General features: G+C 51.8%; 1 protein-coding gene across 1 annotated transcript; it reads left to right on the top strand.

Annotated features, from left to right (window-relative positions):
• PTGIR (prostaglandin I2 receptor) lies at positions 1-26464 on the top strand. The gene is made up of 2 exons (XM_077318516.1): positions 1-1354; positions 24961-26464. Exons 1-2 carry the CDS (start codon positions 524-526, stop codon positions 25207-25209), a joined length of 1080 nt encoding a protein of 359 aa, XP_077174631.1. The 5' UTR covers positions 1-523; the 3' UTR covers positions 25210-26464.

Here is a 26464-nt window from a genome sequence, read left to right as displayed (position 1 = left end):
ACAGCTCAGAGAATCACCCACGCCGCTGAGGAGCAAGCAGACACGCAGGGACATCAGCCGAGGAGCTCGCTTCCCGCCTGAGAAAGGGTCCGGCACCTGGAGAGGACCGAGCACAGCCCTGCACGGGCAGCGCCCTCCAGCTCCTTGGTAAGCCAAGGGGAAGTTGGCCAACCTGCTACTGGCTGCGCAGACTGCACGGTTTCCCAAGAGGTCTGGCTGGCACTCGGGCACCGTTACGCTCTGTCCCCCTCCTCCAGGAGAACCGACTCCCTCCTGATCGGCCCCAGAGGCCTGCATTCCACTCCCGCTCCGAGCCGCTAGACTCCCACCTCTCCAACAGCCGGTAGCCCACCCTGGGAGACTGGTCACCAGCTGAGAATTCCGGGTCTAGCGCTCCTCCTGACCGTGGCTGGCTTTGCCCCCTCCGCCCCCCCAGGCCCTCCTCGCCGATCAGACCTCGGGCCTCCATCCCCCCTGCTCTCAGCCTCCCTTCCCCAAGAATTCTGGGGCCTGTCACGCCCTGATGCCCACGCCTCCCCCGACCCCCTGGGCGCCCTCCGTCCCCTACGACTGCAGCAACATCACCCTCCTGCGGGAAGACGGCGACCCGGTGCTGAGCTCGCTGATGTTCGCTGCCGGCGTGGTGGGCAACGTGGCTGCCCTGGCCATCCTGGGGGTCCACCGGAAGGAGCTGCGGACCAAGACCTCCTCCTTCTGCATCCTGGTCACCGGCCTGGCCCTGACCGACCTGCTGGGCACCTGCGTCCTCAGCCCCGTGGTGTTCGTGGCCTACTCCCGCAACGCCACCCTGCTGGGCATGGCCGAGGGCCGGAGCTGGCTGTGCGACCTCTTTGCCTTCGCCATGATGTTCTTCAGCCTGGCGGCCATGATGATCCTCTGCGCCATGGCGGTGGAGCGCTGCCTGGCCATCAGCTGCCCCTACTTCTACTCACAGCGCAACGTCCGCCACTGGACCAAGCTCTCGCTCCTCTTTGTCTACGCCTTCAGCACCGCCTTCTGCGCCTTGCCCTTCGCGGGCTTCGGGAAGTACAAGCAGTACTGTCCGGGGACGTGGTGCTTCGTGCACATGGACGAGTGCCAGGACACGGCCTTCTCCCTCTCCTACGCCACCGTCATGGCCCTCCTCATCGTGGCCATCTTCCTCTGCAACGCCCTGGTCAGCGCCAGCCTCTGCCAGATGTACCGCAAGCAGAAGGCCCGCCGGCGGGGCTCCATCAACGCGGCCCAGCGCCGGCGCAAGAGCTGGTTCAGCCGCGGGGAGGAGGAGGTGGACCACCTGGTCCTGCTGGCCCTCATGACCATCATCTTCGTCATCTGCTCCCTGCCGCTCACGGTGAGTCGCTCGCTGCCCCGGCCGGCCGTCAGCCTGGCCAGGTCCTCTGCAGATCGGTTAGGTGGTGGTGGTGGACAGATTGGGATGAGGGATGAGGAGGTTGGCCAGCCCCTGCCTCTGGAGCAACCTTGGTGGGCTCCCATCCAAGGGTGAAGCAGGGATGAACCTTCCACGATCTAGCAAGACTGGGCCAGCCTGGGCCATTCAGGTCAGGAACAGAGGGGCTGGCCCTTGCCTGCCTCTGCATAGCAACCCTCAACTTCCCTGGTGTTCTCCCATCCAAGTCCTAACCAGGGCTGACCTTGCTTAGCTTTCGAGATCGGGTGAGATCAGGGTAGCCTGGGCCTTCCAGGTAAGGGCAGAGGCAAACAGAGGGGGTTGGACCTTGCCTGCCTCTGCAGAGCAACCCTGGGCTTCCTTGGGGGCCTCCAGGTCGCTAAGAGGGCTGAGCCACCCTGCAGCCCCACCATGGTGGTCTGGCTGTTGGTGATGGTCTCCGGATGTGTCAGACTTTTCCATTCATTTATTTACAGCCCATTCCCTCTCCCCACCGGGACTCAAAGCCGCTTAGAATGTCATCCCCCCGTTCTCTTAAAGCAACCACCCTCTGAGGGAGGCCTGTCCAAGTCCGGCAGGCTGTCCTCCTACTCCCCCCCGGATCTGGAACACAGCAGGGCCTTTATTGGGTCTGCCCCACCTGGCCCTCAGTGGGCGGGCCAGAAGACAGGGATTCTGCCTGGCCAGTGCAGATAAAGCAAGGGTTGCTTCTCTTTGTGCCTCCTTGCCTTCCCTCTCTTCACCTGCCGCCCCCTTGGCCTCTCCTGCTCTGTAGAGTTTTGTAAACTAGAAGGAATCTGTCCCGGAGGATGGTCCCAAATCGCTCCTCCGGCCTCCCGCATGGGAGAAATATCCTGCAATCGATGAATAGCTAAGGAAAGGAAGAGAGAGAGAGGAAACGTAGGCAGGGTTGCCAACTGACCCGGGAATACCAGCCTGGCCTGCTCCTCTGCCTTTCAGGGCTGTGTGAAGCAGACAGGTTGGAGGCTGTGCTCTTGGTTAGGGTGGCAGGAGCCATTCATGGGCCAAAAGAGGACAACCTGACACAAACGGCAGTATGCCAATATTATTACAAGCCGCTTTGAGAGTCCTTCGGGTAATGGTAAGTGGGGTGTAAAAAAAAAAACAGCTCTTTGTCTCCCAAAACAACCTCCTACCCCCATTTCATCAATGAATTTTGTCCAGGTGGCCCCCAAAGTTCTCCAGCCAGTTTTATTTGTTTGTCTCCAACAGTGAGGATTGCCAACCTCCAGGCAGGCCCTGCAGAGCGGCCGTGGCAATCAAGGCCAGTCCCCCATGAGAAAGTGGCTGCTGGGGGGACGGGACTCTGGTTTTATGACCTGCCAAAATCCTCCCTCTCTCCAAACCCCACCCTGTCCAAAATCCCCAGGTATTTCCCAACCCAGAGCGGTCAACCCTTCCAATGGCCGATCCCTTCCACGCGTGTCCTTTCTCTCCTCGGCCTTCCCAGTTGGGAGCTCAGCAGTGGGGTGGGTGGGGCAGCTCTCCCGGTTTCCGGTTTCTCAAATTATTGCCGGGGGGGGGGGGAATCTCCAGACACAGACGTGTGAATCAGGCTTCCGAAGGGCCCAACCCTTGTTCCTAAACATGAGCTGGAGTGAGTGGGTGGGTGGCGAGGGCAGAGAGATGGCACAGCTGCTTGGCACGCAGTCTCTGGCAGCCCAGGAGGCCAAGCAGCGCATGCCTGAATCCGTCCCCGGTGTGGATAGGAGGCAAGAGTGCCCTTGAGCCTCACAACATTGGGGGCAGAGTGTGATCTCTCCGCTCAGGTCTTCAGAGAGCTCAGATGGGTCTGCCTGGGGAGTTCATCAGCTAGGTCAGGAGGGCTGGCCTGTCTGGAGCATCAGCTAAGAGCCAGAGGCCAGGAGCACAAAACCGGTGGGCGGGGAGGAGCTCTTTGTGTCACTGCCCTTGTCTTCAAATAGATCAAGACGGGCAAGCCGGGTTAGTCTGTCCGGAGCAGGAGAGCAGGAGCAAGTTCAAGATGAACCCAACTGGTGGCCAAGGAGGAGCTTTTGGGAGCCACAGCTAGAATGTCCATAGACCTTGGAGGCTGGACCCAATCCCAAAGCCTGCTTGGGTCAGACACACATATTTATGATTTGTGCGGTCCTGGGGGGTAATAACAACAGCCCCAAGTTGGCCACCAGATGCCGTCCTTGTGCTAGAAGCCTGGAGGTCTCCTTATGAGAAAGTTCCTTCCTTCAGGTGCTGCTGGCTCTTCTTCCTTCCCTGCTCTACTCTCTGTCCCAGCAGTAAGGAATGGCTACCTGCATTTCTTTACAGGATCCCTGTTTGTGTCAAAGCCTTCCCTTAAAAGTTGTTTTTGCTTCCCTCCGAAGCAGCCAAAGAACGGAAGGGTTTAGCTTCATTCGTGGCCAATTGGATGGCCCATTTCAAAATGAATCCTCCCCCCCCCTGTACCGAACCAAGTATGCAGGCACATGAAAGCTTCTACCTTGAATACAATTTTGTTCATCTTAAAGGTGCTCCTGGACTCCCTGTTTCTTTGCCCCAGCTTGTTCTGCCACGTGGCTCTGGGGTGCAGTGTTACCCTAAGCACGTTTGCCTGTGCGGTCAGCAGTGCCTGCTGCCAAGTTAATGTGGGTAGGGTGGTTGGTCTTAAAGGCATAAGATGGTTGACCTTACATAAACTGTTGGTGAGTTTGGGGTGGCCCCGTGGAAAACCCTTGAGGATCCATGAGGATCTGTGCTGGGGAACCTTGCTATTGCTCTGTGGCATGGCCATGAAGGGGTGCTTCTGTGATTTCCGTGGTGTATGCTGTTACTCTTCATAGAATAGGGGACCTTAAGGTGAGTTTGGGGTGGCCCAATGCAAAAACCCTAAGCATTCGTGAGGATCCATGTTTTGGAACCATCTTTTTGCCCTGTGGTGTCACCGTAAAGGTGTGGAGCTGTGATTTTTGCAGTGTATACTGTGGCTATTGATAGAATTGTTGGATATTAAGGATTGGTAAAGTCTTAGGCCCATTCCCCACCAGGATCAATGTTGCAAATTGGTTGCGGGACGAAAAAACGCCATTTTAAATAGTGGAATTCGTCGTTATGCATACCTGCCTTTGTAGTGGAATCCAGTTGCGTTTCTATCGTTTCCCACAGGTTTCCGGTCTCGGCAGAAATCGCTAGCCAGGAAGTGATATTGCCGAGCTTTGTCCCGCCCCTGGCCGTCAATCAAACGAGCAGCCAATGGGCGGCTGTTATCATGCTCCCGAAAAGCCCCTTTCCCTTTAAGGCAGGTTAAAAAAAAACACGTTGCAACGAATCTGCATTGATTTGTTGCAACGGAGAGACCCATCTAGCTAGCAGGTGGCATGTGAGCTGCCATTTTATCGTTGCCACACTCCCCCGAGTGAAAAAAAAATCCCCACCCCCTGTGCACGGGCGCGATTTTCGGCCAAAAATAAAGGGAACCAGCAAACAGGGCTGTGCGGTGCTTGGTGACTTAAAACAGCTCTGTGGAGGGACTGCAGGGGAAGCCTCGCTGGGTGAATGAAGGCTTGCCGGTTCGTTGCTCTCCACTTGCTCCGAGAAAAAAAAATGGCGATCACTTCGCTGGAAGATCAGAGGAGAGAGTCAGGAGGAGGGACTTTGCTGAAACCACAACAATGGTAACGCACAGAACTTTTCCGCTAGTGTTGCAGATTTGTTGCAAGAGTGTAGCGCTTTCCAGAGGGTGAATCCACTTTTTGGGATTTCCCTGGAAGCGCTACAATGAAGCGCTTTTTGCAGATCGGTTTCAGGAGTGTGGCAGATTGTGTACGACGTTGTGTATAACTGCAATTTAGTAGCGATTACAATTTGCCACACTCCTGCTACAATGAATCTGTGCGGAATGGCCCTTAATATCCTTAAAGTGAGCAGAGTGCCATGATAAGGCAAGTAATGCAACGGCTGGCAGAGTGCTTGTGGAGTGAAAACAACAAACAAACACTCGTTCACAAACGTGGTACTTAACTAATATAATTTACTAAAGAACTTAATACTACATAGTTAGATGGCATCTCCCTGCCATCATGTTGCTTCATGGAGAGATGGAGAGATGGAGAGATGAAAGAGGATGGGGACTGTGGAAACAGGAAATTGCTCTCTAGGGACAGGTCAGTGAGATCAAAGGGAAGAGTGGTCAGTGTCCTCTCTATCTCACTAACTCTATGGCAAGAGAGTCCTGTTTACACCCCACAAGTCAGAATACATTGCACAGAGAGCTGTTTTCCAACAAGAATAGGTGATCTTATGGTGAGTTTGGGATGTTCTAGTGCAGAAATCATGAGGATTTTGACCACATTTTGGCCCCATTGAGGTGCCACAACACTGTGGACCATGATTTTGTGATCTACAGGCATGAATAAGGATGGTTTTATTTTGTTTCAATGTAAAAATCACATGAATCCATGAGGATCTGTTTGAGATCATCTCGATCCGGGAAGCTCCTGGGCATTTAGGCCCCAGCCTGCCTCGCGGGGGGGGGGGAGTCTCTCCTGGAACCTGGAAGACCCCTTCTCCAGAGAAGGCTCTAGGCAGAGGGGCAGGGCCTGGCCCGGCCACAAGTGAAATTGGGGGAAGCCAGAGGAGCAGCCAGTAAGGAACCCCCCCTTCTGAAGTGCAGGAGGCAGATGGTGCAACTGGGCGGGGAGTGGCAAAGTGTTCAGTGTTCAACCCCAAAACACAAGGGACTTAGCAGAGGGGTCTCCCTGCCCTTGGGGAAGGGTGATTCAAGTCAGTGAGTGGCGCAGTGATGCAGAAGGAGAGGCCCCGCCCAGGGAAGAGGCTGGAACTGGACCCACAGGCTGGGCATCGGCTGAGCAGGCAGCCTGTCTGTCACAGAACCTAAAAGCAGCAACTGGCAAGGGCCCCACTCTGGCAAGGGCCCCGAAAATCATTAAATCGGGCCTGGAGACGCGGCCTTAGGTTTGGGTGGATAGTTTCAAAGGGTGGCTGCGTCGGTCTGCAATAGAAGAGCCGGGTTCAAGTCCAGAAGCACCTTGGAGAGCCACAAGGATTCCAGGGGAAGAGGAGGAGGAGGAGTTCCTATATGCTGCTTTTCTTTCCCCGAAGGAGTCTCAAAGCGGCTTCCAATCACCTTCCCTTTCCTCTCCCCACAACAGACACCCTGTGAGGTGGGTGAGGCTGAGAGAGCCCTGATATCACTGCTCAGTCAGAACAGCTTCATCAGTGCTGTGGTGAGCCCAAGGCCACCCAGCTGGTTGCATGTGGGGGAGCAGGGAATCAAACCTGGCTCGCCAAATTAGAAGTCCGCACTCCTAACCACTATACCAAGCTGGCTCTTGGAGAAGTCTCTGTCCAGGCACTGCTTGAAGACTGCCAATGAGGGGGAGCTCCCCACCTCCTTAGGCAGCCCATCCCACCGCTGAACTAGACTCATTGAATCCTAGAGCTGGAAGGGTCCATGCAGGCCATCTAGTCCACCCCCTGCTCAGTGCAGGATCTGCCTCAGGCATCCAGGATAAGGATCTGTCCAGCTGCTGATTGAAAACCCCCACTGAGGGGGAGCTCCTTAGGTAGCCCATTCCACAGCTGAACTAGACTCATAAAACCCTAGAGTGGGAAGGGGACATCCAGGCCATCTAGTCCAACCCCCTGCTCAGGGCAGGATCAGCTTCCAGCATCCAGGAAAAGTACCTGCCCAGCCGCTGCTTGCAGACGGCCAGTGAAGGGGAGCTCCCCACCTCCATAAGCAGCCCCTTCCATTGCAGCATATCAGCTGCAGGAACCCAAAGGTCACAATATTACAAATACCAGGCATGTCAAACACCTCAGGGACATGTGCCAAAACTATGTGTTTTTCCCACTGCACAGAAAACGTTTGTTAAACTGGAGGGGGAAATGTTATCCAAGTTGGCAGGAAAATCCCCTGCCCGTGCTACCAGTTGGCACTGCTTTCATTTCCCGTAGGCCTGGCAGTTTCAAACAAGGATTGAGGTGTTAGAGTTTCCAACCTCCAGGTGACACCTGGAGGTCTTCCAGGATTACAGTTGATGTCCAGATGACCAAGATTGTTGTTGATCTTGAGGAGCTGGTTGGCCGCTGTCTGAGGCAGGGTGTTGGACTGGGCCCTCCCTGGTCTGACCAGCTGGGCTCTTCTTATATTCTCATCAGGAGAAGGCCTCAACCTCCCTGCCCTGTGGCTGGACCTCCAGGGGAACTGGCTGGCCCCTGGGTGAGACGGGAGGCTGGACTGGACGGGCCCTCCCTGGTCTGACCCAGCAGGGCTCCCCTGATGTCCTTAGGAAGGCCTCGGCCGCCCTGCCCCGTGGCTGGACCTCCAGAGGAACTGGCTGGCCCCTGGGTGAGACGGGAGGCTGGACTGGAGGAACCCTCCCTGGTATGACCCAGCAGGGCTCTTCTGAGGCTCTTCTCAGGGGAAGACCTTAGCCTCTGTGCCCTGTGGCTGGCCCTCCAGAGGAACTGGCTGGCCCCTGTGAACCCTTACTGGTTTGATCCAGCAGAGCTCTTCTGATGTTCATCTGATTTTCTCTACCACAAATACAATAAAGTTACAAACGTATCATTCGATAATTACAGACGAGGGTTTTATATAATCTAATTTGTTTTCTTGTGTATCATCAAAACTACTTATCATGAGCTCATTTTTCCCCTTTTCATGCAAAAAGTCCAAAAGTGGTTTCCAGTTATCATTAATTCTAGATATTATCTTTTCCCGGCTCAAGAAAGGAAGTTTATCTTACGTGAGTTCCATCCTCTTTATCAAGCAAGCCTCTGTTGTGGCTAAACTTTCCCTTTTGTGAACATAATCTTGCTGCTGTTGTCATGTAGGCAACACAAAGTTCCATGACTTTTGTTCTAGTTGTCTATCCATTATCCCGAAAAGAACTTCTCTGGTTTCATTTGTCTTTGGAATATTCTGAATTAATGAACATATACACATCCCGCGGTGCATTTTTTTTGGGCTTTATTACATGCCCATCATAAATGGCAAAATGTCTCTTTGTGTTATTCATATATCCAGGATTTGAAATATTTTAAATATTTTTATACATTTATGTCCACTAATGTAGTGACATGTAGCAAAAAGATATCATTTCATGACAATTCTCTCTAAGAGATTATCGTAGTTTGAATTTAAGACCCTGCAACCTCGTAATTTCCCCTTGTTCCATCTTTAACCGCTCCATGGGAGCGGTATAAATAAAGCAGTAAGGGGGGTTGGGGTGGGCCCAGTCCGGGATGGGGAAGGGTGCCCATTGGCCCCTTGCCCTGGACTGACAAGCGGACTGGGCCCACCCCCTAGCCACCGACACGACAGTTAGGCAGCCGGCCGGCCGGCCCAGCCTGACCTGTGGGCCTCGGCTGGGAGGCGGGCAGGGGGGATCTTTGGGGCCAGCAAAGGGACAGCCGACCCGGCGTGGCCTGAAGCCTGAAGTTGGGCGGGAGGCGGGGGGGGGGAGCTTCAGGGGCGACAAAGGCTGGGAAAGGAGCAGGAACCCTGCTTGTTTCCCCAGGCTGGGAATCCTAGCGCCCGCTGTATTTCGCATACAGTGGGCTTGCTTTTCTAGTTTGTATATTATATTCAAAGTTTTTATCCTGCCAGGACAATTTCTGCCGCTTCCTTTCTGCTTTACCAGCCCCTGTTCAGGCCGGGCTGGGGGGACCCTCCTTTAGCCCCGGGGGTCCCTGAGGATCTGGATTTATTGCCTTGGGAACTGGGACTTGTTAGGGAGACTTCTCTTCCTGAGAAATATTTTCCTCCCAGTCCTCTCTTGGCTGCTTCACAAGACCCCCATTCCCAGGAGGCACAGTTATTTTATTTATTCAGGTTGGTCTGAAGCAGCAGAACAAAGCTGGAAGGGGCTGGAAGGGCACCTGGAAGACCCACCACGTTTTACTCCAGGTAGAAGCTTTTATGTGCAGGCAAACTCTATATCTGCCGACGTGTGCATGCACATGAATGCTTGCACCTTGAATAAAGGTTGGTCTCAAAGGTGTTCCTGGACTCAAACCTTGTTCTGTTATTTATTTCATTTATTTATATCCTGCCCCTCTCCCCAATGGGAACCCAAAGCCACTGATATGATTCTCTTCACCTCCTTTTCATGCTCACAACAACCTTGTGAGGTAGGTTAGGCTGAGAGGGGGGGGGAGAGGGAGGGAGGGGGGAGGGAGAGAGAAAAAGAGCAACTGCCCTAAAGTCACCCAGCAAGCCTACATGCCATTGTGGGGATTTGAACTCAGATCCTGGCCTGATACTGTAAAGTTTGACACTAGCCATCTCTTATGCAAACCTGATATATTCTGCAGTTCCTCTTGTATTTTTAATCTAAAACTTTTATACCGCATGTACAAAAAAAGAACCAATAGCAAAAAGAACAACAACAACAAAACCAATAACGTCTTCAGAAAGTCCCTCAAGGATTGACATCTTAATTTTACACCTTTGACCCATAGCTGCTCCCAAACATCGAAACAGGTACTTTCACCAATGTTTTGCATCCTACCTGAGGGCCTTGGAGGGCGGCCGAAGGGTCCGTGAACTGAACAACAATTTTGGCAGCTCTCTAGTCCCTTTCAAGAGCCTGTGGCCGAGATATACGAGAAAAATACCAGCATCGTAGAATGACTGAGGGCCATTCTGCACTCGTTCAAAATTGCACAATGGTTGCAAATTGAAATCGCTACTGTTTTGCTGTTATGCACAACGTCGTTGACAATCTGCAACACTCCTGAAACCGATCTGCAAAAAGCGCTTCGTTGTAGCGCTTTCAGGGAAATCCCAAAAAGTGGATTCACCCTCCGGAAAGTGCTACACTCTTGCAACCAATCTGCAACACTAGCAGGAAAGTTCTGTGCGTTACCATTGTTGCGGTTTCTGCAAAGTCCCTCCCGCTGGCTCTCTCCTCTGATCTTCCGGCGAAGCGATCGCCATTTTTTTTCTCGGAGCGAGCGGAGATCAACGCACCGGCGAGTCTTCGTTTACCCAGCGAGGCTTCCCTGGCTGCAGAGCTGTTTTAAGTCACCAAGCACGAAACAACACACAGCCCCATTTGCTGGTTTATTTTCCCTTTATTTTTCACTCTATTTTCGGCCGAAAATCGCGCCCGTGCCGGGGGGGGGGTATTTTTTTTTTCACTCGGGGGGAGCGTGGCAATCAACGCAGATTCGTTGCAATGTGTGTTTGTGTTTTTTTTAACCTGCCTTAAAGGAAAAAGGGGTTTTTCGGGAGCATGATAACGGCCACCCATTGGCTGCTCGTTTGATTGACGGCCAGGGGCGGGACAAAGCTCGGCAATAATATCGCTTCCTGGCTAGCGATTTTTGCCGAGACCGGAAACCTGTGGGAAACGATAGAAACGCAACTGGATTCCACTACAAAGGACATAACGACGAATTCCACTATTTAAAATGGTGTTTTTTCGTTCCGCAACCAATTTGCTACGTAGATCCTGGTGCGGAATGGCCCTCAGTAGTTTTGAAAACATTTATCTGTGAAGATTTATCTTGAAGAGAACAGCCAACAACAAGAGAGGAGAAGCCACAGAGGAAAGGCCAGTCCTTGAACACGGATGTCTAGATTCTGTTCTGGCTTCAGCCTACTTTTGTTTTCGTGGTGTCAACTGGAACCAAGATATAAAGGAAGAGCAAGAAGAGACTTTGTTAAAATAGTTTATTATTCAGGAACTCTCTGCAGATGGGGACTGCAGCAAAGAAATTAAAAGACGCTTGTTCCTGGGGAGGAAAGCTATGGCAAATCTAGGCAGCATCCTAAAAAGCAGAGACATCACCCTGTCAAAAACAGTGCATCTAGTCAAGGCTATGTTCTTCCCAGTTGCAATATATGGCTGTGAAATTTGGACCATAAGGAAGGCCGAGCGTCAAAGAATTGAGGCTTTTGAACTCTGGTGCTGGAGAAGACTCTTGCGAGTCCCTTGGACTGCAAGGCGAACAAACCGGTCAGTCCTAGAGGAGATCAGCCCTGCCTGCTCCTTAGAAGGCCAGATCCTGAAGAGGAAACTGAAATACTTTGGCCACCTCATGAGAAGGAGGGACTCCCTGGAGAAGAGCCTAATGCTGGGAGCGATCGAGGGCAAAAGAAGAAGGGGACGAAAGAGAATGAGGCGGCTGGATGGAGTCACTGAAGCAGTCGGTGCAAACTTAAATGGACTCCGGGGAATGGTAGAGGACAGGAAGGCCTGGAGGATCATTGTCCATGGGGTCGCGATGGGTCGGACACGACTTCGCACCTAACAACAACAACAGTTCAGGAACGCTGCTACAGCTGGTTCTCTTCTTCTACTTTGGACCTCCGAACCAACTTTCCTTTCATTTGCTCAGCCTCCAGGTGGAGCCTGGAGTTCTCCTGGAATGACATGTAGTCTCCGGTCTAGAGAGATCAGTTCGCCTGGTGAAAATGCCTGCTTTGAAGGGTGGGCTCCATGGCATTATGGCCCTGCCCATCCCAAATCCCACCCTCCCCAGCCTCCATCCCATAATCTCCAAGGATCTCCCAGCCTGCCAACCTGCAGGCAGAACCCCCCTGATTCTCACCATCCCCACTCAGCCAACCCACCCCTCAAGGGAATTGATCCCATTTCCATAGCCAGAGCAGGATTGGGCTCTGTGCCTGGGGACCTGCAGGGACCTTCATGATGACAAGTGTTTGTGGAAGGGCCATGCCCAGGTAGCAGGATGCTAGCAACACAAGCAGGTAAATTTCTCAGAGATTGGGGGTGGCGGGGAGGGGGGGGTAAAGCAAGCTAGGGTTAGGGACATAAAAGATGCCTTGTTGAATCAGGCCAATAGCCCTTCCAGTCCAACACTAGTGTCCTACACTGGTCCAAAACACAGGAGCCATTAGGAGGTCCACCAGGAGGACCAGAACTACAGAAGGCCTCCCATGTTTGCCTCCCAAGAACCAAGAAGACCAAGCATCCCTGCCCCAGATTTAAGAATGTAAAAGAAGCCATGTTTGATCATCCATCCAGGCCAACACTCTGTCCCACAATGGCCCAAACCCAAGGGCCATCAGGAGGTCTGCGAGGGGGGCCAAGACTCCAGAAGCCCTCCCCCTGTGGCCCCCCAAGCAGCAAGAAGACAGAGCATCACTGCCCCAGACTAGAAACATAATAGAAGCCATGTTCAATCAGGCCAATGGCTCCTCTAGTCCAACACGCTGGAGAGCCAGTTTGGTGTAGTGCTTAGGAGTGCAGACATCTAATCTGGCAAGCCGGATTCGATTCTGCACTCCCCCTCATGCAGCCAGCTGGGAGACCTTGGGTTCTGTTCTGACCGAGCAGTGATATCAGGGCTCTCTCAGCCTCACCCACTACACAGGGTGTCTCTTCTGGGGAGAGGAAGGCAAATGGAATCCACTTTGAGCCTCCTTCGGGTAGAGAAAAGCAGCATATAAGAACCAACTCTTCTTCTTCTTCTGTAATATCGGGGCTCAGCCTCCCCTCCCTCCCAGGGTGTCTGTTGTGGGGAAAGGGAAGGCGATTGGAGGCCGCTTTGAGACTCCTTTGGGTAGAGAAAAGTGGAATATAAGAACCAACTCTGCTTTAGGATGCTTTGGGCTGATCCTGCGTTGAGCAGGGGGTTGGACTAGATGACCTGTATGGCCCCTTCCAACTCTATGATTCTATGATTCTTCTTCTTCTTCAGAACTATCAGGGCTCTCTCAGTCTCCCCTCCCTCACAGGGCACATTTTGGGAAGGGCAGGGCCTTACAGTCCACTCTCCCAAACAGCCCTTTCCTCCAGGGGAACAGATATCTCTAGTCTGGAGATGCATTGTAATTCTGGAGACCCTAACTCTTTTTCCTGACCTAAGTTCAGAAGGTCATCGGGCAGACGTGCACAGTTAACCAGCACACTCCCCGGCAGTCTTCTTTCCATCTAGCTCCTAGATGCAGCCAGCCAGAATTGTGGGGAGGGTGTCCATGCCTTAACTTCCCTGTTTTAAAAGAACAAAATAGTATTTCGTTAAGAACGAAAGTGGCACCTTGGATGTTTCTCCAATGGCAGCATCCATGTGCCAGGTTCCTTCATGCCCACTCCACAGAGTGAACAAGATGGGATCCCAGTTCTTAACCTACATCTGTGGCATTTCCCTCCCCCCACTTTTCTCTCGGTATGTTTCCCCTCTCACTTTTTTTTCGGTCTGTTACACTGAAGACACACATGGATTGAAGCAGCACAAAAGCCTGCTATCCACTTAACAAAAGCCACGAGGGGAAAGAATGAATCACCTTTGGATCAAGTTGTCCAGTTGTTGCAGGGAAAGGGTGGGTGCCCCTGGGACACGGCACCAAAATATACAAGTGCTAAGAGGACTGGCATGTGTGTGTGTGAGAGAGAGGAGAGAAACACAACACAGGATCGAGAGATGCTTAATTCAGAATTCTCTGCTCCTGGTTTGTGCTCTCAACGCACAAGACTGCGGAATTCCTCAGTTTCCCACCTGTAACTGGGAATCACAACTGTTCTTTGCAAAGAGGGGGCCTGGGAGGAAATCCAGTGAAACTGACTGTCACAAGGTTTCAAAGCTCTGGCAGCTTGGGTGCAAAATTCTGCACTGTAAGCTCTCTGCCTACTCAAAAAAGCTCTCTGCCTACTCCTAGTGATCATGACGGGAGAAACAAACTCCAGTCAGCAGAGGCAGTGCTTGGGCAATCCCAGGGGCATTTCCGCACCCGTTAAATGTAGTGTAATGTTTGCCAAAAGAAGTCGCTATATTCCGGCCCTTCCATATGACGTCACCAACATCCAGCGTCTGCACAGTAAACGGCTCTCTACATCGTTTTAAAGCACGACTTCGGGAATTGCCAAAAGTAGATTCCACAACCTATTTAGCACTAGCTAAGGGAGATTAACCAACAGGCAACCAGCAGAGGGAAGGTGTGGAGGTTCAAACATGCCAAATCCGCCTGCCTCATCCTGCCCTCCCTCCCGCCTCCTTAAAACCTTACATGTCAGCGGAATCGTGTTTTTAAAAGCTACTATCATACCAAAGTTAGGATGTAACCCAACCCTGGAAGAATCCGTATTTGAATTCAGGATTCCCCCCATGTCCCTTTTCTCTCTGGACGGGGGTGGGAAGGAACAGCTGCCGTGCAGCGGCTTGGGAATTCACAAGGAAGGTTCCCAGGTGAGTAAGGGATGCCCGGGCACAGCCCAGCTCCGCGGTCCCTCGCTTAAAGCTGCGGCACCCATGCAGAGGGAACAGTAAAGAGTTCAAACTTGGGGTATCAGGCCGAACATTGTGCTTGTTTGGCATTGCCACAGCAACGGTCGGGGCGGGGCGGGAGGGCAGATAATTGAAAGGCAATATTGAACCAGTGGAAGCCAAGGGTGGAGGGAAGCCAAGGGTGTGGAGGCTTGCACAAGAGGCCCACGATAAGGGAAGCCGGAGGAGGCGGGCATTGGGGCATCCTGTTCCCCATACCAGGGCAATCACTTCATTGGTCTGCTAGGTCAAAGCCGGAGGAATCGGCTGCCCTGCAGGGAGGGGGAGGGGGGCAGCCGCTGCCTAAGTGGGAACTTGGAGAGGATTGACAACTTCCTGGTGATTGCCAGGAATCGCAGTTGATCTCCAACTGAGATCACATCCCATGGGAAAAGGGACAAGAATGGACACTCGAGCATTATGCTTTGTTGGCATCCCCTTCCAAGACCTGCCTTTCCCAAGATCCACCCCCAAAATCTCCCAGAATTTCTCCAGGCAGCCAATCGTAACAGGACGTGCCACCGACTCCCAAAGACCTCTCTCTGCCCACGTCAATTTCGCTCCACCCACTCTGCACCTCCCAATATCCCTCCTCCCTCATTGGTGTACAAGCTCCATTTCCACCTTACATTTTTCTTGAATTGACAAGCGGCATGAGTCCATCAAGATGAGACTATCGCAGAGCAATGTATCGCTGAAAAGTGACTGGGGGGGAAGCTGTGCAGGCTTCAGTTCCCTGCTGCTATTGACTTGAAAGGGAGTTCGGAGTGTCCTCAGTGCCAAAAGCAAAACAAAAAATCAGTGCTGCATATGAACAAAATGGGGAGAGGGGTCATCAGCATGGAATGAAATTGAGCTGGGATGGAGATGGGGAGAGAGAGGGAGGGAGGATGGGAAGACTAAAGGTTTGAATTTTTCTTCCCTTTAATGTTTAGTGCCCAAAGTTTTTTCGGGGGACCTTTTGGGGGGTCTCTGGGATCCTAGCATTAAAATGGCAGCTGAGCTGCAGGGACCTTCTGAGAACTTCCAAATTTAAGAACCGTTTGAGACTGATCCATTTGGAGGCCAGAGGGCAGGCTCTAAAAAACTGCCAAGATCACAACCAGTGTGCAGGATCCAATGAGAGAATCACAAAGAGAAAATCATGTGCATTTGCAAGGAAGGGCAGAAAAATAGTGTTAACTGTGCAGCTGTCCCTCCCCTCCCCCATTTAAAAAATATTTTAAATAAAAGACAGAAAAAGCTCTCCTTTGTCCCACTTTCTGTTCCTTTTCATTCAACAAAATAAAACTAAAATGCATGTGCAAAACTTGAATACTATTCTGCAGTAACTGTAAATTCTTTTTAAAAAATGGACCCCCCCCACACACACACATACATACACACACACATCACAAGTGACATTCCATCCTGATGTGGACAAGTGCTTTAAAAAAATTTGTAGCTGTGTCATAAATACACTGGAGTAAAATCAATGATGTGTGCGGCAGGCACCGAACTAGAATTCATGTTTAAAGGCCTGCTGCTCTGAAAATCTTTTGGAAGATGTGTGAGTGTCGTGGGTTTGTGTCATTTCTTTAGGGCCACTGGCCAAGGGTATTCATCCATCCAAGCCTAAAGGCACATGGCTGGGGAAGGCCAGCCTGTGAGGCTTGGGGTCCAGCTCTCGTTAGTGGAGTCTGTGAAGCGTCTGGGGATCCACCGGATGCTCCTCTGACCTTGGGCAAGCAGGTGTCCACCTGCTGCAGGGCAGGCTTTTGTCTAGCTAGGCCAGGCATGTTAGTTGGCCCCCATCTCTCCCAGTCAGACCTGGCCAGAGCAATGCAGAATAGACTACTACTTTTGGTTCCGACTGGAACCTCTTGGTCTCCACTTATACCAATGGTGGCCAAACTGTGGCTCTTCAGATGTCCATGGACTACAATTACCCTGGTAGTTGTAGTCTACAGACATCCAGAAAATCACACTTTGGCCTCTGTCTTGATGCAGCTGTATTGGCTGCCTTTTGGTTTCTGGGTCAAACCCAAGGTGCTGTTTTTGATTTTTAAAGCCCTAAATCAGGGGTAGTCAACCTGTGGTCCTCCAGATGCTCATGGACTACAGTTCCCATGAGCCCCTGCCAGCAAACGTTGGCAGGGGTTCATGGGAATTGCAGTCCATGATCATCTGGAGGACCACAGGTTGACTACCCCTGCCCTCAATGGCCTGGGACCCTCATATCTGAGGGACCCCTCTCTCTTTACAGCCCCTCTTGGCAGCTGAGGGCATTATCATGTGGCCTGATGGTGGTGCTGGGTCATTGGGATGCACATTTGGCATCCATGAAGGTTAGGGCTTTTTCAACTGTAGCTCTGTCCTGGAGACTCCTAGTGAAAAGCACGGTACAGAAAACCAGCTGTAGAACCTTGCCAGGTCATGCATAGCCTGAGCTTTTCCATCAGGCATTCTCCAGTTAAGTGTATTTTGGGGGGCTTAACACTAGATCCAATGCTATCAGTTGTGAATTGTTTGCTTTTTCTACCCTGAATTTTATACCATATTTATTATCCCTGCTTTAATGTTGCTCCAAACCACTCTAAGCCCCACCATGGGGGGAGGAGCGGTATATCTTTAACACTTAGCTGTATAAATATTTGTGCAGAGCCCTCCTGGGTGGAGCCGGTCCGGCCTCTGCTTCTGGTCCCTGGAACATGACAAGCCAATCAGGACTGTGCGCGTCCTGATTGGGCCAGCCCCGCTTGCATTCCTCGTCCAACAAACTGGGTGAGGAGCACTCCTGGCCTGGGACTGCAGCCTGAGACAGCAGAGGGCCTGCAGCCAAGACCAGGGCATAGAAGGGAAGGGAGGTGAACCCAGGCCTTACTGGCACGTGGGGGTTCGAGGAAGGCTGCGACTCCCACCTGTCTTCCCCCCGGGGCCCAAAAAGGCCCGCTGCAGCCTCTCCAGACCTTGGTGAGTCTGCCCGTGACAGGGCAGAGGGAGGAGACGAGTCCCCACCAGCACTCCCCCCCTGCCCTGAGAAGGCCCGCCATGGCCCCTCAGCAGGCCTGCCTGAGGTGCAAGGAAAGAAGGCTTTCAAGTACAATGGGCTATTTTGCTAGGAAACTGAATAACTAAATATTTGCTTCTGATTTCACATAGACAGACAGGAATGCCTCTTCCAAGACAGATCCTATTATGAGCACCATCTTAGGGAGAGACATTCCTCTGCTTTCACAAAGATCGGTAGAATGCCTCTTCCATCCCGGCCTCAGCTGTGACAGGGGGACCACTAACTTAGGACAGGTATTCTTCTGCTTTCCCAAAGAGAGGTAATAAACCTCTCCCAAGATGGCCGCTGTTGGGATCATCTCTAGGCAAGAGGTCTCTTTCCCTTCACGAGCCCCACTCTATCTGATGCATATCCAGTCACTTGGCAGCTCAGTAAACAGGCCCGTTATCTTACTGATCAACAAATATAGACCAGTAATTGTCTAAGATAACTTGAATCCTGTGGCAGATGTTCAGCAGAAATGTTGATACAACGAAAAGGATGCAGGAGTATTTCTCAGGATGAAGACAGCTGGGAATGATTCACCTCAAGAAAAACAGAACCCGGAGGGGAATCTCTGTTTGCAAATATTTAAAAGGATGTCCAAAAGAGAGGGAATGTCATGTGGGGCCGGATGTCGCGGAATAGGTTTAACTGCCAGCGAGGTAATTAGTGGTTAAGAGTTGGGATGAACCTCCTAATCTGAAAGGGATACATATAAATAGGCGTCAGCTTTGTCAATTGCCAATATTTCCATCTGGACTATTTCTAATTTGCTATTCAAAAATGGTAGGCATCTCTATAGATTACTATTTTTTTGTCCAAGAAATCCTTGCAGTTGTAGTCAAATACCTAAATATTTTTCCATTTTTAAAATCCTTATCACTGTCCAGAAAACCCAGAACATAAGATTCTGGTTTCAATAACATAGTAACTTTTAAAATATTTAAGAACTCAATATGGATCTTCTGCCAAAACTTCTTCGCTTTTTTGCATGTCCACCCATATGTGCCTCTTTCTTATCCACATTTCCAACATCCATCAGAATTCCCTTTCTACGTTTTAAATCATTCAGATGGTGTCACATACCAACAATAACAACACTTGTAATAATTTTCATTAACATAGTGACTTCTAGTAAATTTTAATCCTTTTGTCTACATTTTCTGCCACTCTTCCCGTATACTATTATGACCTACATTTATGACTCACATAATCATGAGATCGTTCTCATCCTCAGAATCTACTGTTAAGCATAAATTATATATCTGATTAAGAAGCAGCACATTTGAAAAGACAGATGTGTTGGCAGTTTTTTAAAGAAATTATTGGCTGACAGTCCTTTTAGGCACATCTGTTTAGGGCTCAGGCCCAACTCTCTGTCTGTGCAGCCTGAACATATGATTTCTTTCACGCGTCTGCTGTGCTCCATCCGTCTGGATTAAACTGATCGGAAACTCGTTTTCCCTATTATGGCTTCCTCCATTGATGCCTGGTCTCTGGGATTTTGTGGAGATCTGGAGAATTTTTTTCCGCAGAGTTATAATTTCCATAATCTCTGGATCAGGAATCATGGCATGTTTGTAACGGGTTTAAACATTTTGTGTAGGCATCCCATTTGTCCTCATCCCAGTCCTATTTGGCTGCAAAAATGAGGGTTTATGTTCTAGACCAGGGGTAGTCAAACTGCGGCCCTCCAGACGCCCATGGACTACAATTCCCATGAGCCCCTGCCAGCGAATGCTGGCAGGGGCTCATGGGAATTGTAGTCCATGGACATCTGGAGGGCCGCAGTTTGACTACCCCTGACTGAACGTGGCTGTGCAGATCTGTTATTTTTAAAAGCGCCCTTGTCAGCGAAAGTAGCATTTGAACCCATGAAGGTGTGCTATACAGGTGTAGGAAACTCACGTTTCCTTTGTCCAGGGTTACCAACCTCCAGGTGGGGCCTGGAGATCCCCCATAATTACACCTGATTTCCAGATGACAGGGATCAGCTCCCCTGGAGAAAATGGGTGCTTCGGAGTAGGCACCACAGGGCGTCTCTTCCTGCTAAGCTCCCCATCTCCAGGAATTTCCCATCCTGGATCCCTCAACCCCACCCCGTCTCCGGCTGCAGGGCTGCCAATTTCCCGGCCTTTTCTCCAGGAATTTCTCGGTCCAGAGCTGACGACTCTCTAGCCAGGGGCAACTTAGCAGCCCTGGATCTAGCTGCCATTGTCTGTGATAATATTTTTATTTCAAAAACCAAGATAATAATATAAAAGGGATCCAAAAATGATTGTATATTACTGGGTGTACTGAACTTGGTTTGTTCTGTTTTTTTTTCCTTCCTTTCCCTTCCTGGCAGCAGCTTGCAAAATTGCTCCAATTCAAAAGCTTCACGTTTCCTAAATTGTAGCCGAGGACGTTCCTTCTGTGTTGTTGTTTGTAAATCTCCCAGGTTTTTTTCTTCTACCTCTCCCATCCTCCAGCAGTACGAGAGTATCTCCATCTTCCCCTTGGTTTTCTGTTCCCTTGCCAAACTGCCTCTATGGCTTTACGAGCTGTGAATATTTCCAGTTAATGCGCTGCTTAATCTAGGTGCAGAACTAATTTTGGGGACGGATCAGGCTGACATTGTCAATAGATCTGCTGGAATAAGAGAGGAGAAGAAAGAACGTGACCCCGGCCGCAGCCCTGGCCTCGATGGTTCCTTTCCCCTTGACGAAGGCCCACATTTCTCCCTGGACACCCACCCAACACAAAGATGTAATCCAGTCAGGCTGCATCTCTCGCCTCGTATCACTTTCTGGGCCTCCCTTCCTGCTGCCACACCAAGGGCCGCTTCCCGGGGCTGCTGGAGTCGCTGGCCTCAACATTTGTGCCGTGACGCTATTATGTTGTGGGTAATGGCTGTGCAACCTGATTAGCCTTTGAGTTATAAATCCCCATGTGTGTTTCTGGTATGACTTTGCCCACGGAAGGTTGCAAGGTTTGTGGGCTAATGTCCACGGTGCACAGCCTCCCTCTTTGGGGTTTGAATTCAGCATATTATGCACATTATGTACAAAACCTGGCGGAACCTTTAAGACCAGCAGGTTTCATTCTAGGGAGAAGCTTTTGGCCCTTCTGCGGACTTCTAATCTGTCAATCTGGGTTGGATTCCCTGCTCCTCCACATGCAGCCGGCTGGGCGACCTTGGGCTCATCATAACCCTGGTAATGCTGCTCTCACTAAGCAGGTCTGTCAGAGCTCTCTCAGCCCCACCTACCTCCCAGGGTGTCTGTTGTGGGGAGAGGAAGGGAAGCTGCTTTGAGACTCATTCGGGCAGTGAAAAGCGGGGTCTAAGAACCAACTCTTCTTCTTTTCATGCTCGGTGTAGGAAGGGGAAACGGGTGGCAACCACATTGAGGTCACCTCAGCCCAACTCCCCGCAAGCCAGGAGGATCATGGGAATGGAAAGTCTTGCAACCCTGTAAATAGGGCTGCCAGCATGTGGGTGGCAAAGAAGAAAACAGGCCCCTCTGGGTGGCGGCTACAGATCTCTTGGGGTGACAGCGGATCTCCAGCCAACAGAGGTTAGCTCCCCTGGAGAAAATGGCGGTTTTTGGGGGGTGGACTCCATGATGTTATGTTCCACTGAAGCCCCCCCCCCTCCTTCTCTGGTTCCACCTTCCAAAATCTAAGGCAGGGGTAGTCAAGCTGCGGCCCTCCAGAAGTCCATGGACTACAATTCCCATGAGCCCCTGCCAGCGTTTGCTGGCGGGGGCTCATGGGAATTGTAGTCCATGGACTTCTGGAAGGCCACAGTTTGCTGGCAGGGGCTCATGGGAATTGTAGTCCATGGACATCTGGAAGGCCACAGTTTGCTGGTAGGGGCTCATGGGAATTGTAGTCCATGGACATCTGGAAGGCCACAGTTTGCTGGCAGGGGCTCATGGGAGTTGTAGTCCATGGACATCTGGAAGGCCACAGTTTGCTGGCAGGGGCTCATGGGAATTCTAGTCCATGGACATCTGGAAGGCCACAGTTTGCTGGCAGGGGCTCATGGGAATTGTAGTCCATGGACATCTGGAAGGCCGCAGTTTGACTACCCCTGGAATCGATAGCCTCACCTGGATCCTGCTGCGTGATTATCCCCAAAAGTCTCCACTGATTAAAGGTTACTTTATTGCTGGATTTTTTTTTTTTTTTTAGCAAAAAGCACACAGAGGAATTCCTGGTTAGCTTAAAAATACTATTCGCATCTCTCTCTGAACTTACCTTACGCTGAATCAGACCCCCAGCGTTAGGTTTGCAAGGGGCGAACTGGAAAATTCCTGGAGCTTTTCGGTGCAGTGGCTGAAAAAGGCAGGTTTTGGGGAGGAATCCCAGCAGGCTACAATAGTGCCAGGGCACTGCACTCACCTCCCATTTCGTCCAGGGGAACTGATCCCTGCAGTGCCGTTCTAGGAGCTCTCCATCCACCGCCAGGAAATTGGCAACCTTAGTTCAGTACTGTCTGCTCAGACTGGCAGCAGATCTCCAGGCAGAGAAAGGTCTCTCCCATCCCCTCCTGCCTGGTCCTTTCAGCCGGCGATGCCGGGGATTGAACTGGGGACTTCTGCAGGCCAAGCAGAGGCTCTTCCACTGAACTACAGCCCCACTTCACGGGTCTCCAGGGTCTCAGGCAGAGGTCTTTCACATCCTCCTCCTGCCTGGTCCTTCTAACTGGAGATGCTGGGGATCGAACCGGGGACCTTCTGCATACCAAGCAGAGGCTCTTCCCTTGAGCCTCAGCCCCATATCAATGCTATCTTTGGAGAAGGATGTTGTTGAGGCAAGGGAGGAAGATCCCTAGACATTTAACCCACCTCTTCATCGCAAGGCAAGGCTGTTGGTCTTTTCCCTTCACTCGCTGCACCCCCAGTTCAAATCTGCCCTTGCCAGTTCTTTTAAATGTTGATATTATTTAGGCACCGCCTTTCTCTCCAGCGGAGACCCAGCCTGGTCTTCATTGCTCTGTTGTATGATCACAACGGTCCTGTGAAGTAGGCTAGGCTGAGGGTGGGTGATGAATCAAGGTCACCAAGCCAGCTTCCATGGCGGAGTAGGGATTTGAACCTGGGTCTTCCAGACCATGAAGGGGCAGGCGCCAAAGACAGCAGAATCAGACCAATTAAAGTCTGCTTTCCTGAGTTGCGAAGCCCCCTCCCCACACTGGGTCAGCAGGGGAGGTTTGGGAAACTGGGAGGGATGTGCCAGCTGGAGAGGGCACGGGGCGTGGCACACCGGCCCCAGCAAAGAGCGGCAAGCAGATGAGGAAGTCGGAGTGCAAAGTCAGCTCGCTAGAGAGAGAAGTGTCTTCTGTTTCAGTCACACATCCCTCTCACAACCGTTGCACAAGGTGGCATTGGGAAAGCCCATCCCCCCACCCCCCTCGCGTGCCCAACTTCTGCAAGGCCTCTGCGTAGCAATCCTGGGCTTCCTGCCTGGTCTCCCATCTGACTCGATCAGGCCAGTCTGGGCCATCCAGGACGGGACAGGGAAGCCTGCCTCTGCATAGTGACCCGGGACTTCCTCGGTGGCCTCCCATCCAAAGAGTCACCAAGGCTGGTCCTGCTGAGCTTCTCAGATCTGGCTGCCCAGGTCAATGTTTCAACAGGGGATGACAAAGTTTATAGCATGAAGGGGGCACCATCTACGAAGCTAAGCGCGTCCAGTATGTAGACGGACGGCCACCAAGGAAGGCTCTGCAGAGGCAGGCGACAGCGGGCTGCCCTGGAAACCCCCAGGAGAAGGGGGGGACACGACAGAAGAGCTGTGTTTAATGGCGTAAAAGGCAGACGTGTCAAAGAGGGGGCCAACTTGTTGGCTGCAGCTTTAGAGGCAAGGACTAGGAGCCGTGGGTTCAAATTAAAGGAAAGGGGGTTCCATTTACATCTGAGGAGGCATTTTCTGAGGGCGAGGGCTCTTCATGGGTGGGATACGCAGCCTCATAGATGGTGGAGTCTCCTTCGCTGGAAGTTTTTAGGAGACTGGATGAGTACCTGTCAGGAATGTGTGATTTTTAAGTCCCCAAGAAGGTGGGGTGGGGGGGCTCGACTGGATGGCCCTTTGGGGTCTCGTCCAGCTCTGGGTGATTCTGACTTTCTACTCTGTTCTGCTGCTTCAGACCAACATGGCCACCCCCCTGAATCCCAAAGAACGGCCCGTCATTCCTTCCCCAGATTCAGTCACTGTGCCGTTCAAAGCTTCCTGATGGGCCACTGGCCTAAGCAGCTCTCCAAGGCCTTGATGGGACTCTTCATTATTATTACAGGCTGGAAGCATCTTAATAATATAGAATACCAATGCAGACCAACTGGGCAGCCCCCCTAAATACTAAGTTTTCAATCCACTCCATCGCAGCTGCAGAGAGCGCAGAAAGGTCCGTCACATCTCCCCAGAAATCACGACACTCACATTCCTCTGACATGGAAAATAGTTTGGCGGCCGCAACACAATCACATTCGGGACTTGGCGTTTTGCCGCACTTAAATGACAGGCCTGTGCAACTGCCAAGCCTGTCCGTATTCTGTCAGCCGCCTGCCATGCTTTACGTGGCGAGTCAAATCCTGCGGCTTAACAGGATTTAGCAGAGCGGAGCCGGCTTCAGGGATCAGAAAAATCTACAGTAGTGATCTGGCAGCCCAGAAATTTGGGCACTGCAAAAAGGTGGCTCACGGCTTAAGAATGTGCATTAGAGACACGCGTCGTTAAACCCATTAAAACCAAATAAACACACACCAAATGCACAGACAAAAACATCGCTAGATTTTGTCAATCATAGTAGTTCCGGAAACTCTTTATGAACTTTGGTGATTTAATTTTTCTTTGAAACTATCCCCGCTTAAATTCCCTATTTTCATAAGAACCTATTGGTTTATAATATTTTGTGATAATTGTTCTGAGGTTATGTGTTCTTGTACCTGGCTTAGAGCTGTATATTAGTAAATATGCACCTGAATCACATCACATCCAAAAACACAAAAACAACGTTGGACAGGAAGGTGGGATCCCTCCAGACAAAACCAAAATGTGTTCAGTTCCTGGCAGAAGACAGCTGTAGGCAAATCTCCCTGAGGAAAAGAGTGCGGCTGTTTTTGGGCCTCCACGGAGAAGGTCCTGCCTCAGACGGATCCCAGGCTCCCCAAGAGCAGGGCCCTGGGAGCAAATCGTAGCTGCAGGCAGGTTGAGAAAGGAGCAGGCCAGCTGGGCAGCTGGTTGGAAAAGTCTCTTCAGCACTCATCTTTTGTTTCCTGCTTCTTCCACACAGATCCGCGCCTACATCGGTGGCATTTCCCCTGACGGCCGAGAGACGCAGGACATGTTGGCCTTCCGCCTCAGCGCCCTCAACCCTATCTTGGACCCCTGGCTCTTCATCATCTTCCGCAGCTCCGTCTTCCGCAGCGTCCGGGACTTCTTCCGCTGCCGCCTGGGCTGGTTCGCTTTGCCTGGGAGGCGGAAGGCCTCGGACAAGGTGGACATGCGCGAAGGCCTCTCTTTCCAGGGCAACTGCGCCTGAGAACCGCAGGGGTCACCCTCAGCTGCCAGGATGGACCTTTTCTGGTGGGGGGCAGCTTCTCTGGGATCGGGGAGCTGCGGAGGAAGATGAGGAGGGGAGACGACCTCTTCGAGAAGGACACCAAAGGGGCTGGGCTTCTACCAAGCTACAGGCACAGACCAGCTTGTCGGTGTCAGAGATGGGAGATCACGGAGGGCTTTCTGACCACCCTTGGGGGCATCTCCAGCAGGATGGGGATGCGTTGTTTGACAGGCTGCCAGCTCCAGGTTGGGAAATCCCTGGAGACTTTGGGGGTGGAGCCAGGAGTGGGCAGGATTTGGGGCAGGGAGTAGTTTACTGTACGCCAGTCGAGTCAAATGCTGAGGAGTCTCCCTCCAAAGCTGCCCTTTTCTTCAGGGGAGCTGATCTATTCAGTGTGGAGATGACCTGTAATTCCAGGGGCATCCCTAGTTTGGCGGCCCATCTTCGGCTTCCCTAAAGGGATGTAAGTAAAGATGAGGGGAAGCTGCGGGTCAAAGGAACCTCCAGTTCCCCTGCAGAGGGAGAGATGGTGAAGGTGTGTTGGCTCACATGTACTGATCGTAGTCATTGTGAAGGCCCCATGCAGCCTGCCCTCTCTGACTGCCAGCTCTGGGTTGGGAAATCCCTGGAGATGTGAGGCTGGAGCCTGGGGAGGCCATGGGTTGGAGAAGAGAGGAGCCTCAGCCAGGTCTAGCGCCTTGGAGTCCCCTTCCACAACAGCCGCCGTTTCCAGGGGGAACTGATCTCTATCGTCTGGAGGTAGTTGCCGTTCTGGGAGATCTCCAGGTCTGGCCAGGAGACTGGCAACCTTAGGATGCCCCTCAAACCACTGCCAAGGGCGTCAAGAAGGTCTCTCAGAGGCAAATGGTTAGCAACGGCTGGGGTCTTCCATGGTTCTGGTGCCCGTTTGCTCCTGAGCACGGGATTCGACAGGTCTTTGAAATGCAACAGTGAATGGTAGAAAATGCAAAAAGGAAGGGAGGGCTTGTTTCAAATGTACTTGTGCTCCAAATATATGGATCCTCCTACCACAGGACATGCATATATTTTGCCCTTCCTGAAAAAGGATTGAGAATAAAACAGCCAATGTTGTGATATTCCTGTCTAGATCTCTGGTGCGGCCTCGTTGGGAATAACAGGTACAATTCTGGCCTGCATCTGCCAAAGGGCAAAACTGGGGGGAAAGAGCAGAGCAGCTAAGATGTGGGGGTGGGAGCACCTTCCCTATGAGAAC

The sequence above is a fragment of the Paroedura picta genome, unplaced genomic scaffold (genome assembly GCF_049243985.1).
Source record: "Paroedura picta isolate Pp20150507F unplaced genomic scaffold, Ppicta_v3.0 Ppicta_v3_sca21, whole genome shotgun sequence".
In the NCBI taxonomy this organism is placed as follows: Eukaryota; Metazoa; Chordata; class Lepidosauria; order Squamata; family Gekkonidae; genus Paroedura; species Paroedura picta.
This window is presented reverse-complemented; position numbering and strand designations above follow the sequence as displayed.

Coding starts and splice junctions, on each gene's coding strand:
- PTGIR (XM_077318516.1), top strand. CDS start 524: ATGCCCACGCCTCCCCCGACCCCCTGGGCGCCCTCCGTCCCCTACGAC. Junction 1,355..24,960: donor TCTGCTCCCTGCCGCTCACG/GTGAGTCGCTCG, acceptor TCTTCCACACAG/ATCCGCGCCTACATCGGTGG.